At 53.5% G+C, this 12311-nt stretch overlaps 1 protein-coding gene across 1 annotated transcript; it reads left to right on the forward strand.

The window, feature by feature from the left end:
• Positions 1-1833: 1833 nt before the first annotated feature.
• Positions 1834-5062, forward strand: BCL2L10 (BCL2 like 10). The gene is made up of 2 exons (XM_084213630.1): positions 1834-2295; positions 3939-5062. The coding sequence occupies exons 1-2, from the start codon at positions 1894-1896 to the stop codon at positions 4065-4067; spliced, it is 531 nt and encodes a 176-aa protein (XP_084069756.1). The 5' UTR covers positions 1834-1893; the 3' UTR covers positions 4068-5062.
• Positions 5063-12311: the final 7249 nt, after the last annotated feature.

Genomic DNA, 12311 nt, shown 5'->3' on the forward strand with positions numbered 1-12311 from the left:
AGCTGTGGCCAGCTGTCCTCTCGACTTCAGTGTAGGTTTTATGGTCAGCCTGAAGGTGGCTTGTGGAAGTGCTCAGTTTAGTCACTGAAAAAAAGCACCTTCTTAATTTAGGTGCATTGTTTCATTTCCCCTCTTCTGAGGGCCTGGGGAAAGTGCTGAGCCAGCTTGTTTTGAGTGACATCAGTGCCCAAACTGTCACCAGATCCAGTGAGAATGAGTCTGACATTGCATCTTACACTTCTGCTCTTGCACGAAGAAATGTGGGTTTTGCACTTCAGGGCCACTGTCTTTGGACTTTTGTGTGGGGGTGCATGGGCTTGCCACCTGTAAAAATCACCTCTTTGTTCCTGAGGTAATGGTGAAAACATCAACCAGGATGGGCCTCAACTTCCCATCAGATAAATGACACTTGGAGGAACAGGACACTGAAGTACCCATTGTGTTTTTTGCTCACTAAAGGCTGTCCAGGGAGCCTTTGGAAAACCCATGGTTTCGAGATTTCCCTGCTGGTATGTCAAGCTATTTGTGTCAGAAACGCCTCTATTCCATAAACGTGTGGAGAGAAGGGAGCTGTAGCTGGGGCCTGTCCTGTTAAACAAAAATGCTATATAAACAGGAAGGGTGGAAAAGGATATTGCTAGAGAAAGAGCAGCCTCTCCCTCTTGCACTCCTGCTGTGAGGAATGCAATAGGAAATTCCTGCTCCAGGATTAACAATCATAAGGAAAAATAGTTTTAAAAGCATGTGTGTAAAAACTCTTGTGAAAAGTACAGATCTCATTCCAGCCACTGCTCTAACACATAAACAGACTCTATTTCCCTGCTTCAAAACAAAACAAAAGCCAAGAACGGGGATGTAGAACTCAAGTTCGCCTTAGGAGGGACTCTAAGGGATCCGGCCAGTTCTTGATAGCGATCTGAGAAATTGCAACGGTGTCGATTCCAAGCACCTATTTTTAGATTTTCTAATGGGGATGTAACATGGAGACAGCTGTATCTCAAGACAGATGGAGTGAAGCCAAGCAGTCCTGTGCTGATGCGTTGGGCACCTTGAGCCGGCTGTGGGACGAGAGGTGAGGGTGGCCGCGGTGCCAGAGGCTGCGGCAGTGCCTCTGCCAGCAGGGCACAGCAGGGCTGGGCTGTGCCAGCGCGGTCACAGCCACCTCCACAGGCCACCTTCAGCACCTCACCTGCAAAGGGCACTGAGCGGGACACACAGGCTCGGTGTGCCCTGTGCCGTGTACCTGTGCCGGGCCCGCACCGCGCCTGGGGCGGTGTTTGGGGCAGTCCCGACGGGCTGGGCAGCAGCTGATGCTCGGAGCTGCCCCGGCACGGAGGGGCGCAGGGCAGGGGTCCCGCCGGGCAGCTCCGTGTGCTCTGCAAATGACACCCTTGGCCAGCGCTGTTCTCAGCCGCTTTATTTAACACCGTGGAGGGCCCGACTTCACACCATGCTGGTCCTAATCCTATATTTTGCCTATATGCTCAGGAAAAAGCAAAGGCCACTGCATCTGTTGAGTAAAAAACTCACCCCATGACCCTGAAAAATCTGTATCTCCTTTGATGAAAAGAATACAGGTTCGGGCGGGCCACTAATGTGGAACAAAAAAGCCAAAAGGAATTAAAACAAGCAATTGACAGCCAGCAGCCGATAAGTCCCTCGGCTGGCCGGCGAGGCCCGCAGCAATCTGCCGCAGGTGCCTTTCCAGGGATGCGGGCGGTCCCCTCCCGATGGGAACGGGCCCGTTTGGCCCCGCCCCGGAGGAGGGGAGCGCCCGGGGCGGGCCGGGGCGGGCCGGGCCGGGCTGGGCCGGGGCGGGCCGGGCGGAGGGGCCGCCCCGCCTCTTAGTCGGCGGCAGCTGCTGCTGCGGGGCCGCCGCCGTGGGCAGCCGCCATGCCGCGCTCGCTGAAGGAGGAGACGGCGCTGCTGCTGGAGGATTACTTCCAGCACCGCGCCGGCAGCGCCGCGCTGCCCTCCAGCCCCACGGCGGGCACGCTGCGGCGGGCGGCGGCCGAGCTGGAGCGGCAGGAGCGGCCCTTCTTCCGCTCCTGCGCGCCGCTGGCGCGGGCCGAGCCGCGGGAGGCGGCCGCGCTGCTGGGCAGGGTGGCGGCGCAGCTGGAGGCCGACGGCGGCCTCAACTGGGGCCGGCTGCTGGCGCTCGTGGTGTTCGCCGGCACGCTGGCGGCCGCGCTGGCCGAGCGGGGCTGCAGCGACGGGCCGCGCTGCCTGGCCGCTCACCTGGCCGCCTACCTGGCCGAGGAGCGCGGCGAGTGGCTGGAGGCGCACGGAGGATGGGTGAGCGGGGACGGGGCGGCGGGAGCGGCCTGGGGCGGGTGCCGGGACCCTCACCCCGTCCCCGGTTAGCGGGACAGGGCAGCCCCCGGCTCTGTGCAGCGGCTCGTCCCGGGGGGAGACATGCCCGCGGTACTGCCGGCGATGGGCGTGCACCCGGGCGCTGCTGGCCATCGCCACACGCGGTGTGTCCCTAGGGGCTGCTGGCCATCGCCACACGCGGTGTGTCCCTAGGGGCTGCTGGCCATCGCCACACACGGTGTGTCCCTAGGGGCTGCTGGCCATCGCCACACGCGGTGTGTCCCTAGGGGCTGCTGGCCATCGCCACACACGGTGGGTGGCCGCTGGGCCATTGGGGTGCCTCCGCGCCCCCGGTTCTGCAGCGTAGGCAGCTCGCTCCGGGTGCCCCGCGTGGCCCCGTTGGGATGCAGCCTCCTGATCCCGCAGGAGTGATGCTGCTGGGCGAGGGAGCGAGGTTTGCCTTCCCCTCGGGTGCACAGCCTGTGGCTTTCGGCGAGCAGGCTGGCACAGGTCCTCTCCCAGGTGTGAGCACAAACCTGTGCCTGTTCTTAAGCATGCCTGTATGAAGGCACCCACCCTCCAGACCTGCGGCTCCTGTTCTGTCCGTGCCGAAGCCGGTCAGGTCGGGCCTGGGGAGGAAGGTGTGGGCATTTGTCTGCCCTGAGAGATGCACACTTGCAGGTACAGCTTTTAAGGCGTTGGTGCAGCTCTGCCTGCGTTTCTGAGCAAAATGTCAGCTATTCCACAAAACTGCTCATTTCCTATTTCCAGTCCTAGTGGAATACTTTGTCAGTACAAATAAGCGCTAAAAATAGAAAGGAGGGGAAGTAGCCACTGGTTTCGTTGACTTTTCCAGAGACCAGAATGAACTTGGTTTTCCAGTGGTCACTGGTCCATCTGACCGCTCAGAACAGTGGCTGCGGAGAACACTGTCACTTGGCAAAACTGGCAAAATCATATTGCCTGTTCACACAAATCAAAGTGTAAAGAACAAAGTTCCGGAAGAAATTAAGAGTATAACTTGTTTACATAGACATCTGCGGAGCAGAGTTCAAACACGACCATCTGGAGTTGTATTGCTGCCACTTCTGATTATCACAATGATCTGTGAGAGCAGCTGCCAGCTTTGCTCTGTCATAGGTCAGCTCTGAGCAGTGTCCACCCAGCCTTTCCAAGAGAGTGTGTAATCAGTCCCACATCCACCGAGATGGGACTGGCTTTGGCCTCCTGTCTTAAAAGTGGAAATTTCCATATCCTGTGTTTTACACGCTTTCTGAAACTTAAAGTAGGAGAAACAGTGCTGGCAACTTCCATCAGAAACTTGCCTAAAAGGGCAAAAATATGTAGTGACACACTCAGCATCTCAATAGGAGGTGTCCAATTGTCTCCTGAGGTGAGTATGCAAGCACTTGTAGCTACTCCTTTCTGTTGCCTAGTGCAAAAGCTCTCACAAAATAAAATGTTTCTGCCTGTGCCCAAGGCAGTGGGTTTGGACTTCCATGACTGGAACAGAGACTTCTGCAGCTGACAGAGGCTGAGCTGGGAGGGTGAAACGCAAAGGTTTGCTCAAGAAACCCAGTTAACTGCGAGCTAAGCGACTGAGTGTCCTTTCTGTTGTGTTGCAGGATGGCTTCTGTCGGTTCTTCGGCCGGCCGGGCTCGGAGGCAGAGCAGAGCAGCACCATCGGCAACGCCATCGTGGCGGCGGCGGCGGGCATCGGCATGGCGGGGCTGGCCTTCCTCCTGGTGCGGTAGGCCCACGGACGCAGCTTGCCCAGGGAAAGTACTCTCAAAACTGACAGTTTACCAGATTTCACTTTATTTTCTATAGAACAGACCCTCTAAGAAGAAGTCTATATTTTTAAACTGGCTCAGAAAACTGCCTCACCAAATCCTTGGCTATAAACTGCTTCACTCACTGCCCAGTGACGGCACAGACAGATGTGTACTAGAGCACTATTTGTGCATGCTCAAAACCCCTTGTCTCCAAACATCCTCTGGACTTTCTTTTTTGAAGGTGTAACCTAAACTTTAGCATGGTTCATGTACTGTAACTTCTGAGTGCTTGGTGTTATGCTAGGAAAACATTATGGTGGGCTTGCTACTCAACCCTCTGTTCAAGGCGTCTCATTTGCGTGGAGGCAAGTTTGGAACCCGCGTTCATTAATGCTGTAATTGGGCGAACCTTGACTGTGACCTAACGTGGTTTATGGCTTCAAACGTGGTGCACAGCACTTGTAATCAAAAGGCAACTCATTTGTTGATTTAGGGCAGGTGCCTGTGATGCTAGAAGCATTAGGGCTTAATGTAACATAAGGCTGAATTCATTACACTACAAGAAGGTAAGTATCGATACAGGACGGTAATGGCTGCAGTACTGATTCCTACTGAAAGGAAAAGAATTTAAATATTAAACCTTAATTGGTATATTGAAATCCAGTGAAGGCTGGAATTTCTCTGGATTTCCCTTACAAAGTGAGAATTTCCATATATCTTAATATATTTTTGAAGTATTTATCACTGTATAATACTTGTAGCCATGACATCTTTATTTTTGTTTAAAACTTAATGCTGGTTCTTGTCACTCTAGTGTGTATCAAGCATTGTCTTGTTTTAGTAATATTTCACTCTGTTTCCAAATGCTGTGTATTTCTTTCAGTGGTTGTACAAATTGCCTTATGTTTCTGATAGCTTTTGAATAATGTTCCTGGGTTACTCACAATGTGTACAATTTTACTATGGTGACTTCAAAGGTGAATAAATGTTAAGTATTTTTATTTTAAAAAACCTTTCTGATTATTAGGTGTGATGGGTGCTGGTGCTCAGACAGTGAGTGTTTTGGTGGTTACCTGGATGCATCAGTTTATATTCACTGTATTGCTGGTGCTTTTACCTGAGACAAGGACTTGAGGAGCACCAGAGCGGTTTGATACCAGTCTCCAGAGCAGGTCTGCAGTCCAAACTAGAGCTGACACAGCCTGGGTGGAAAATCCCTTCCAAAAGGTCCATCTTCACATCGTGGTTGGAAGCAGCCTGGTGGTTTTGTAGTCCAAAGTTTACTAACATAGGTGGGTGCAATTAGGCTCCTCTGAGAGCTGCTCCTGCTTGTAGAGAGTGACAGAGCTCTTGTTTCTTCTCTGCCAAGACTTGCTGCTGCCTCTCTCACATGTGCATGCTTTTTCACTGAAACTGGAGTTTCTGGTCCATGTTATGATGACAATGTGTTGGTGGAGTTCAACCTTCCTGGATTAGTCCCCCTGAGCAGCTGTACTCTTGGAGGGTGTTGGGCTTTCCTCTTTTAAAGGCTGATCTCCTGCCCCTGTGTCCAAGCTGGGGGCTTTATGCCTGTTAAAGCTGCAAGTCCAGTGGGCGGCCAACTTCCTCTTGGGAAAGCTCAGCCTGGCAGCCAGGTCAGCATCACTGTGGCTGGCAGTGGCCACCCTGCTTCTCCTTCTGCTGGCCACTGGGCCCTGAGGCAGGCGTGCAGCAGCCTGCTGGACAGAGCAGCGTTGTGCTGGCTGGCCACAGATGTGGGGACAGGGACAAAAAGGGGCATTCAGGGATGGTAAGTCCCACAGAGGCAGGAAGGAGCTGCTGGTCCTCCCCCTCATGCTGCTGGCTCTGAATAAACGTCTGCTTGTTCTCCAACTTCCAGTTCTCTAACCTCCAGCTTGCCTCCTCTCTGCAAAGGGATTAGGAGTCTGCGGTGCAGGGCTGTGCTCAGTTCCTCTCTCGAGTTCCTGCAGGGTGAGGCCTGTGTGTGGCAGCTGAGTGCTCTGGGTATCTGCCTGCAGTCATCCAGTGCCTGAAATTGGTCCACAGTGGGAATGAGCTGGTGGGTCCTGGGAACTGAAAGTAGTTTCTAAAATGTGGGATGCTTAGAGGGATGTATGATGAAAAGCATGGGGAACGACAGGGCAAGAAATGCTCTAAACAGAGGTCAAATGTCTCTTCTGTGCCAAACAGAACAAAGATAAAATATCTGTATCTTGATTTTCAGTGTAATCTGATCTGGCAGGCTCCACAAAAACAATAGCAGAGAGGATATTTATGCTGGCTTTTACAGTGTGCTCTGGAAAATTGAGAAAGCCCCCAACAAACCCGGCCTGGAAATGTCCTCTAACAGTCACATCAGTTTTCGGGGTAGACCTGACCCTTTACAAAGTGCAGCTGGAAGAGCATCTGCCAGTCTTTCTTGGCCTAGGAGAAGCTGGGAGTGGGCTTTCTGAGAGCCAGGAGAGCTGCAAGGCTGAGTCAGAAGGCTGCAGTGCAGCTCTGCAGCGGCAATACTGCCTGGAGCCGGGCTGCTCTGGTCTCTGCTGGGAGCCTGTGTTCAGTCCCCTGAGAGCAGGGGGCACAGCCCAAGCTGCTGGAACCTGGCACAGGTGGGTAGCCAGAGCCATGCTCCCTGAGCTGCTCTCTGCTGACATGGGAATGTAGGATTGAAGAGGAGGACTTAAATCACTGGAGCCCTATTGATTTCAGGGCAGTTCAGACTAATTTACATTTGCATGACTTCTGATTTTTAAAAAAAACCTATTTCAGTTTCAGCCTGACAGTTTGTCTCAATGAAGTAATGTATTTCTCAACTGAAAACTGCTGCTCATCTGCTTTTCTGCCTCAGAAGAGGGAAGCAAGATGCTGCTGTTCCTTCCTTTAAATGCAGAAGGGGAGTAGGTGGTGTTTCAGTGCACGGCTGTGTCAATCCTCAGGGCAGCTTTTGGCTCTCCAGCACTGTTGTCCTTCCCAGGCTGTGGTGGATGCAGCAGGCTCATCCCATCTGCAGATCAGCAGTTGCTGCAGGTTCTGCTGGGCCCCAGCCTGCCTCTGCCTGCAGAATCCTGGCTTGCTTCAAGGCTCTGAGTGCTGGCAGGACCTGCATTTGAGGGAAGAGGAGAGGAGTGAAGGTGCTGGCTGGGCTCTTCCATCACCTGGCTGCTCACACCGGTTTTGAGTCCTGCTCTGCTCTGTGGAGCCCTGTGGAGGGCTGAGGGCTGGGGAAGGGGATGTTCCCAGTTCCCAGTGGGGCTCACCGTGGTCTGACAGGAGCTGTCAGTGTTCTCTCTGCTGCTGCACCTGCTCCCTGCCCAGTTCTGTTCTGTAACCACGGGCCAAGGTTGCAGTGCGCTTGCAGCAGCCCAGCTGCTTGTTAAAGGAAAAAGCAATTTACTCACCAGCCTTTAGAGTGCTGAACTGGCCAGTGGGTTTCTTTTTGACTTGGAAAAAATGAGGCACTGTTAGAGCTCAAAAAATGTGAGTTGCAGGCTGGTGTTATATGGCAGGTGGTGAGCTGCTTTGCTGTGGTATGCAAAAAATCTGGTCTGGCACGTCTCACTGGAGAAATTGGTGCTGGTGCTGTGTCCTTTTCTGCCCATGCACACTGCAGGGTGGTACCCAAGCCTGGGTAGGACAGGAGAGCCCTGTTACAAATGACTTAGCAATTGGACAGCCAAAAAAACCCCCAGAGAATCACTGGAAAGAAAAAAGGTCAAGTGGCACAGCATTTATTCACGTAATTTCACTTCTTGTGCTCATTCTGTTTAGATAATGTAAACAAACTTCTGGGTTTCACTTCTGTTTCTCCAACTGCTTTCTGTACCAGACTCGAGCTGGGCCGTCCCTGCCAGGACAAAATGCTGTGTGGAGAGAGCAGTAATGGCTGGGAAATCACTTGCTTTCTGGTTTAAAAGGTATCAGTGTAACTCCTTCTGAAATGCTGCCATTATTAGGAACACTTTTAAGTGTTATCTTCAAACTGTTAACAATTATCCTGTCACTAACTGAAGTTTTTAAATGAGAGCAGAGTTAAAAATGAAAACATAAAGTCCTGATTTACTTGAAGTCAAGTGCAGGAAGTCTAAATTCAACTTTGCTGAACTAACGAGATCATTTTGTTGGATTTTTTCTCTGCCTGGGCTTGGTCTATTTGTTTAATTCAAATAAGAGGTGGAAGAGAGGACCTGGCTTTCTTTGTCCAAGTCTCTTTTCAAGCAGGCTGAGTCTTTCTGCCCAGTCTGTGGTAAGTTTCCAGCACTACAGCCTGGACCTGCTACCTGCCCATTGGCACTCTCATGGTTTCTGGATGTTCACCCCAGCTGGTGTGTGTTGCACAGTTCTTTCAGTTAAGAATTAAACCTGTTAAAATGAGTGCTTAAATTCACCTGGGGCCACGCTGGCCATGGGGATGAGTGAAACTGGAGGTCTGTAGTAAGAGAGTGCAGTGCATTGGAAAGCCTGTGTGCAGAGCCACTGGAGACACTGCAGAAACTTAGTGCTTTCTGGATTTAATCCCTTTAATGATTCTGACCTGTGACTACAGTTCACTTGAGGAAGTTCTTGTGTTTGACCCAACCTGCTCTTTTGTTTGCCTGAACAGCTCAGCAAATGGTGAGTAACAGCAGGAGCCCCACACCCTGCTTACAGCATCTGGTGCTGTCTTTTTTTGTTATCAGTGTGGCTGATACCCTTGAGAGCTGTGTGGGGAAGGGTGGCCTGCTTCAGTCCAAGCACAGGGGAGATTTCTGTGCTGCATTGCACCTTGGGGGCACTGGGCATGGCAGCTGAGCTCTGCTGTGGGCAGCCTGCTCTGCAGCCTGACACCGAAGCCAGAGTTCTTGCTGGCACTTTCAATTTGCAATGCATAATAGCAAAAGGGCAAAACCACTTGACTTTACCAAAGGCTGGGGAGAGAGCACTGTTTGTAGTGTGCTCCCTAATGGCTGGTTGGCTTCTTCCTTGGAGCTATTATTGTCTGCAGGAGAATCCCAGGCTGTTGTAATTAATTTTGAAACATTAATTATGAAGCTTTATGATGAGCTCATTGGGAACTCCTAAAATACAGGCAGAGCCATGTGGCTCAGGTGAGGAGTTGGTGCAGGGCACACAGTGGAAACTCCTCTCTCTCTGGGAACTGCCAGCAGAATCTGTCTCATCACCCAAAACCTGCTGGCACCCAGGCTGACCCTGCTGCTCCTCTGGCTGGACAGGGCTGCTCTGTGCCCGCCCAGCCAGGGGCTTTGCCCTCTCCTTAGGCAGAGGATGTGCTCCCAGAGCTGCCAGCTCTGCCTGCTGGGGTGCACCCAGTGCTGTGCTGCCTCTTGGTGCAGGCACAAGCCTGGGAAGGAGTGGCCACAAGGTGCTGTGCTGTGCTGGGTGGGTGGTGGTGAGGTGACTGATGGATGATTCTGATGCATGAGCAAGAACAAATTCCACCAGCTGTGTGTGAAACAGCCTTGTAAAACGTGGTGGCGTGATCAGTGGCAGCTGGGAGCTGATGGTGCTTGACAGGCAAGGCAAATGCTTATTTCCTGATATCCAGCAGAGATTTAAATGTGGAGCCTCATTATACTGGGAGCCTACAAGTGATGAGGCTCCCTGAGCATTTCATACCCTGGGTTGGTGGTGGTTCCAAGGAGGGGCTGGATTTTTGCCTGGGCTGTGCTGGATCCTCACACAGCCCATGCAGAGGAGCCCCCTGGGCTGTGACAGGCTGTGACAGTGTTCCTGTCACAGGGGTGTGGGGCTGTGGCACAGCCACTGCCTGCTCTGGGAGCCTTGGCCTGCAGTCAGGCAGTCAGTAAGAGCTTTCCATCCCAGCTCCACAGAAACCCCTGAGCTTTCTGGCTCTGAATAGTCTGTAAAATGTACAAGGTTTGAATATTTCCCTTTTTTTTTCCCCCCAAACAGCTACATGCCCTGAAGGACAGAAACCTGCAGTGCCTGACTGGCAGTCCCAGCCTGAGCACAGCACAGGTCACTCACAGCTGTGGCATGAAGAACCTGCCATCCTTAAGTGTTCTCACTGCCAGTCCTGTAGGCAGCTCTCTGCCTCAGCAGCATCACCCTTCTCCTCATCTGGAAAAAGGAAAAATAATTACTCATAAACTCTTCTGAAAAAGGCACAAAACAGCACAAATCTTGCCTGTGTCTGTTTTTAAATAAAAGAAAAATCATCTGGGGTCTGTGTATTGTCCTTGGTGATGTTCAGAGCAGAACACCTGCCACTCTGAAACCTTTCCAGATTTCTTGGTTGCTTTTTCCAAGTCCAGCTCCATGGGAGGAAAAGGTTACACGTGGGAGTGAGCAGGGCAAAAGATTATGTGAAACAGAAACCCGGGCGCTGTTTGTTCTGCCATCTGCTCCCCGCTCCATCCAGGCCGTGGGTGGTTTCCCAGAGTGCCCCTGCTGCCCTTCCTGCACGGCTGGCGAGGGCTTTGTGCTGTGAGAGGCACATCCCTGCTGTCCTGGGGAGCTGTCCTTGGCAGGGTGCAGCTGGGTGCTGTGGCAGCTGTGACAGTGCTGGTGGCCGCGCTGGGGCTGCCCCCGAGAGCCTGCTCCAGCAGCAGCGCAGGCAAGCCCGGACTGCAGTGCCTTTGGCACAGACTCGGGGAGTGCCAGGGCTGTCAGGGTTGGCACTCTGTGCCATCCCTGCAGGGAGCACTGCCCAGGACAGCCACAGCTTCCCTGGCACTGTGTGTGTTCCATCGTTGTCCCAGCGGTGCAAGGCGCTCCCCAGTGAGCAGGGCAACTCCTGCCCACGGGAGCTGCTGCCCCATCCCCACGGAGCAGCAGCAGCAGGGCAAGCTGAGCCCTGCTCAGCCCTGTGCCACACCATCCTGCCAGTGATGAGATGTGCTGCAGTGTGGGAGGATGGGGGTGGCAGGTTTGTCCCTGCTTCAGGGACAGCTGGTGAGAGCAAGATGAAATCATCTTGCCTATTACCCCTAGAGCCCTTTTCTGCTCTGCCTCCTCCCCCAACCCCCTTTTCCTGCTCTCCCCTGGTCCCCAGCCTGGCTGGGCCCGGGCCTGGGGGTTGTGCATTCCCTGTTCCACATCCCCCTCTGCCCCCTGCCCACCCTCCCCACAGTGTGCTCACTTGGGAATGTGACCTTGCTCTCTAGATTATTTACAGACAAAATATTGCTGCAGGCCTGGGGAAGGGTTTTCTGTGTTGTTTTTGCTTTTTTTTTTTAAGTGACTGGATTCCACAAAAACTGAATTATTCCAAGGGCGTGGGGGCCTGGTGGGAATGCTTTGCTCTGTTTGGGAACAGGCTGCCTGCAGCCATCTTCCCTGGCCAGCACAGGGATGCTAGAGGCTCTTAGTTTCCCCAGCTATAGGGAACAGTCTGTCTCCGGTTTTCTTGGAAAAGCCCACGCCTTGCTGGGGCGGGCTGCCAGGACGGGACAGGAGCATTAGCAGGGCTGTGGCACACATGGAACCGGGACCTGGGCTGAATCTAGGTGTGTGTGAGCAGCCCAGAGAGCTGCCTGCGGGTCAGTGCACACTCAGGGCTGCTTGGGGTGGCTCCCCTCCCCGCAGCCCTGGAGCTCTCCACTTCCCCTCCCTCGGGAGCTCCTGGGGCTCCTGCTGCACTTGCAGCACACGCTGGCTTTGCTGAGGAGCTCAGACAGCGCTGTCACATCCGATCGGAAGCTGTGGTGGGCTGATTTCTCCTTTTTTTTTGCTTTTACTGGCAGCACCAGCAGCTGCCCTTTTCCCACTGCTGACAGCTCTTGTGTCTAGCTGAACTTCTGAAAGGCTCACGGGGGTGGTTTCCCATTGAGCAGAGCCCTCCTGCCTTTGACCTTGCGCAGCTCTGGCCGTGTCCCCTCGGCGCGGCTGCTGGAGCACAGAGCTGTGCACGGCTCACCCCAGGGAGCTGCGATGTTCCAGCAGCTCTGGGTGTTTGGAATGGGGCTGGCCTGGGCTCCCTGGCTGGCACAGGTTTCCTTACAAGGGCAGCATAAGCCTTGGGGTGCCCAGAGCCTGGGAGTTGTTCCGAGCAAGGCTGTGTGCTCAGCTTTTATTTGGGAGTAAACCCTGTCAGCTGAGCTAAACCCCATCACAGACAGTGAGTGCCTGTTTTGCTGTGGGAAGAGTTCTTGTGCCAGATCCCTTGGTCTGGCCTGGCATGCAGCGTGGCTGGATGTCTCTGGAGAATGAGCTGGGGCTGCTGAAGGGCTGGCAGGAGCACACTCTCCTCCCCTCTGGAACGGG

Source organism: Fringilla coelebs (assembly GCF_963513975.1).
Source record: "Fringilla coelebs genome assembly, chromosome: 12".
NCBI classification, from domain to species: Eukaryota; Metazoa; Chordata; class Aves; order Passeriformes; family Fringillidae; genus Fringilla; species Fringilla coelebs.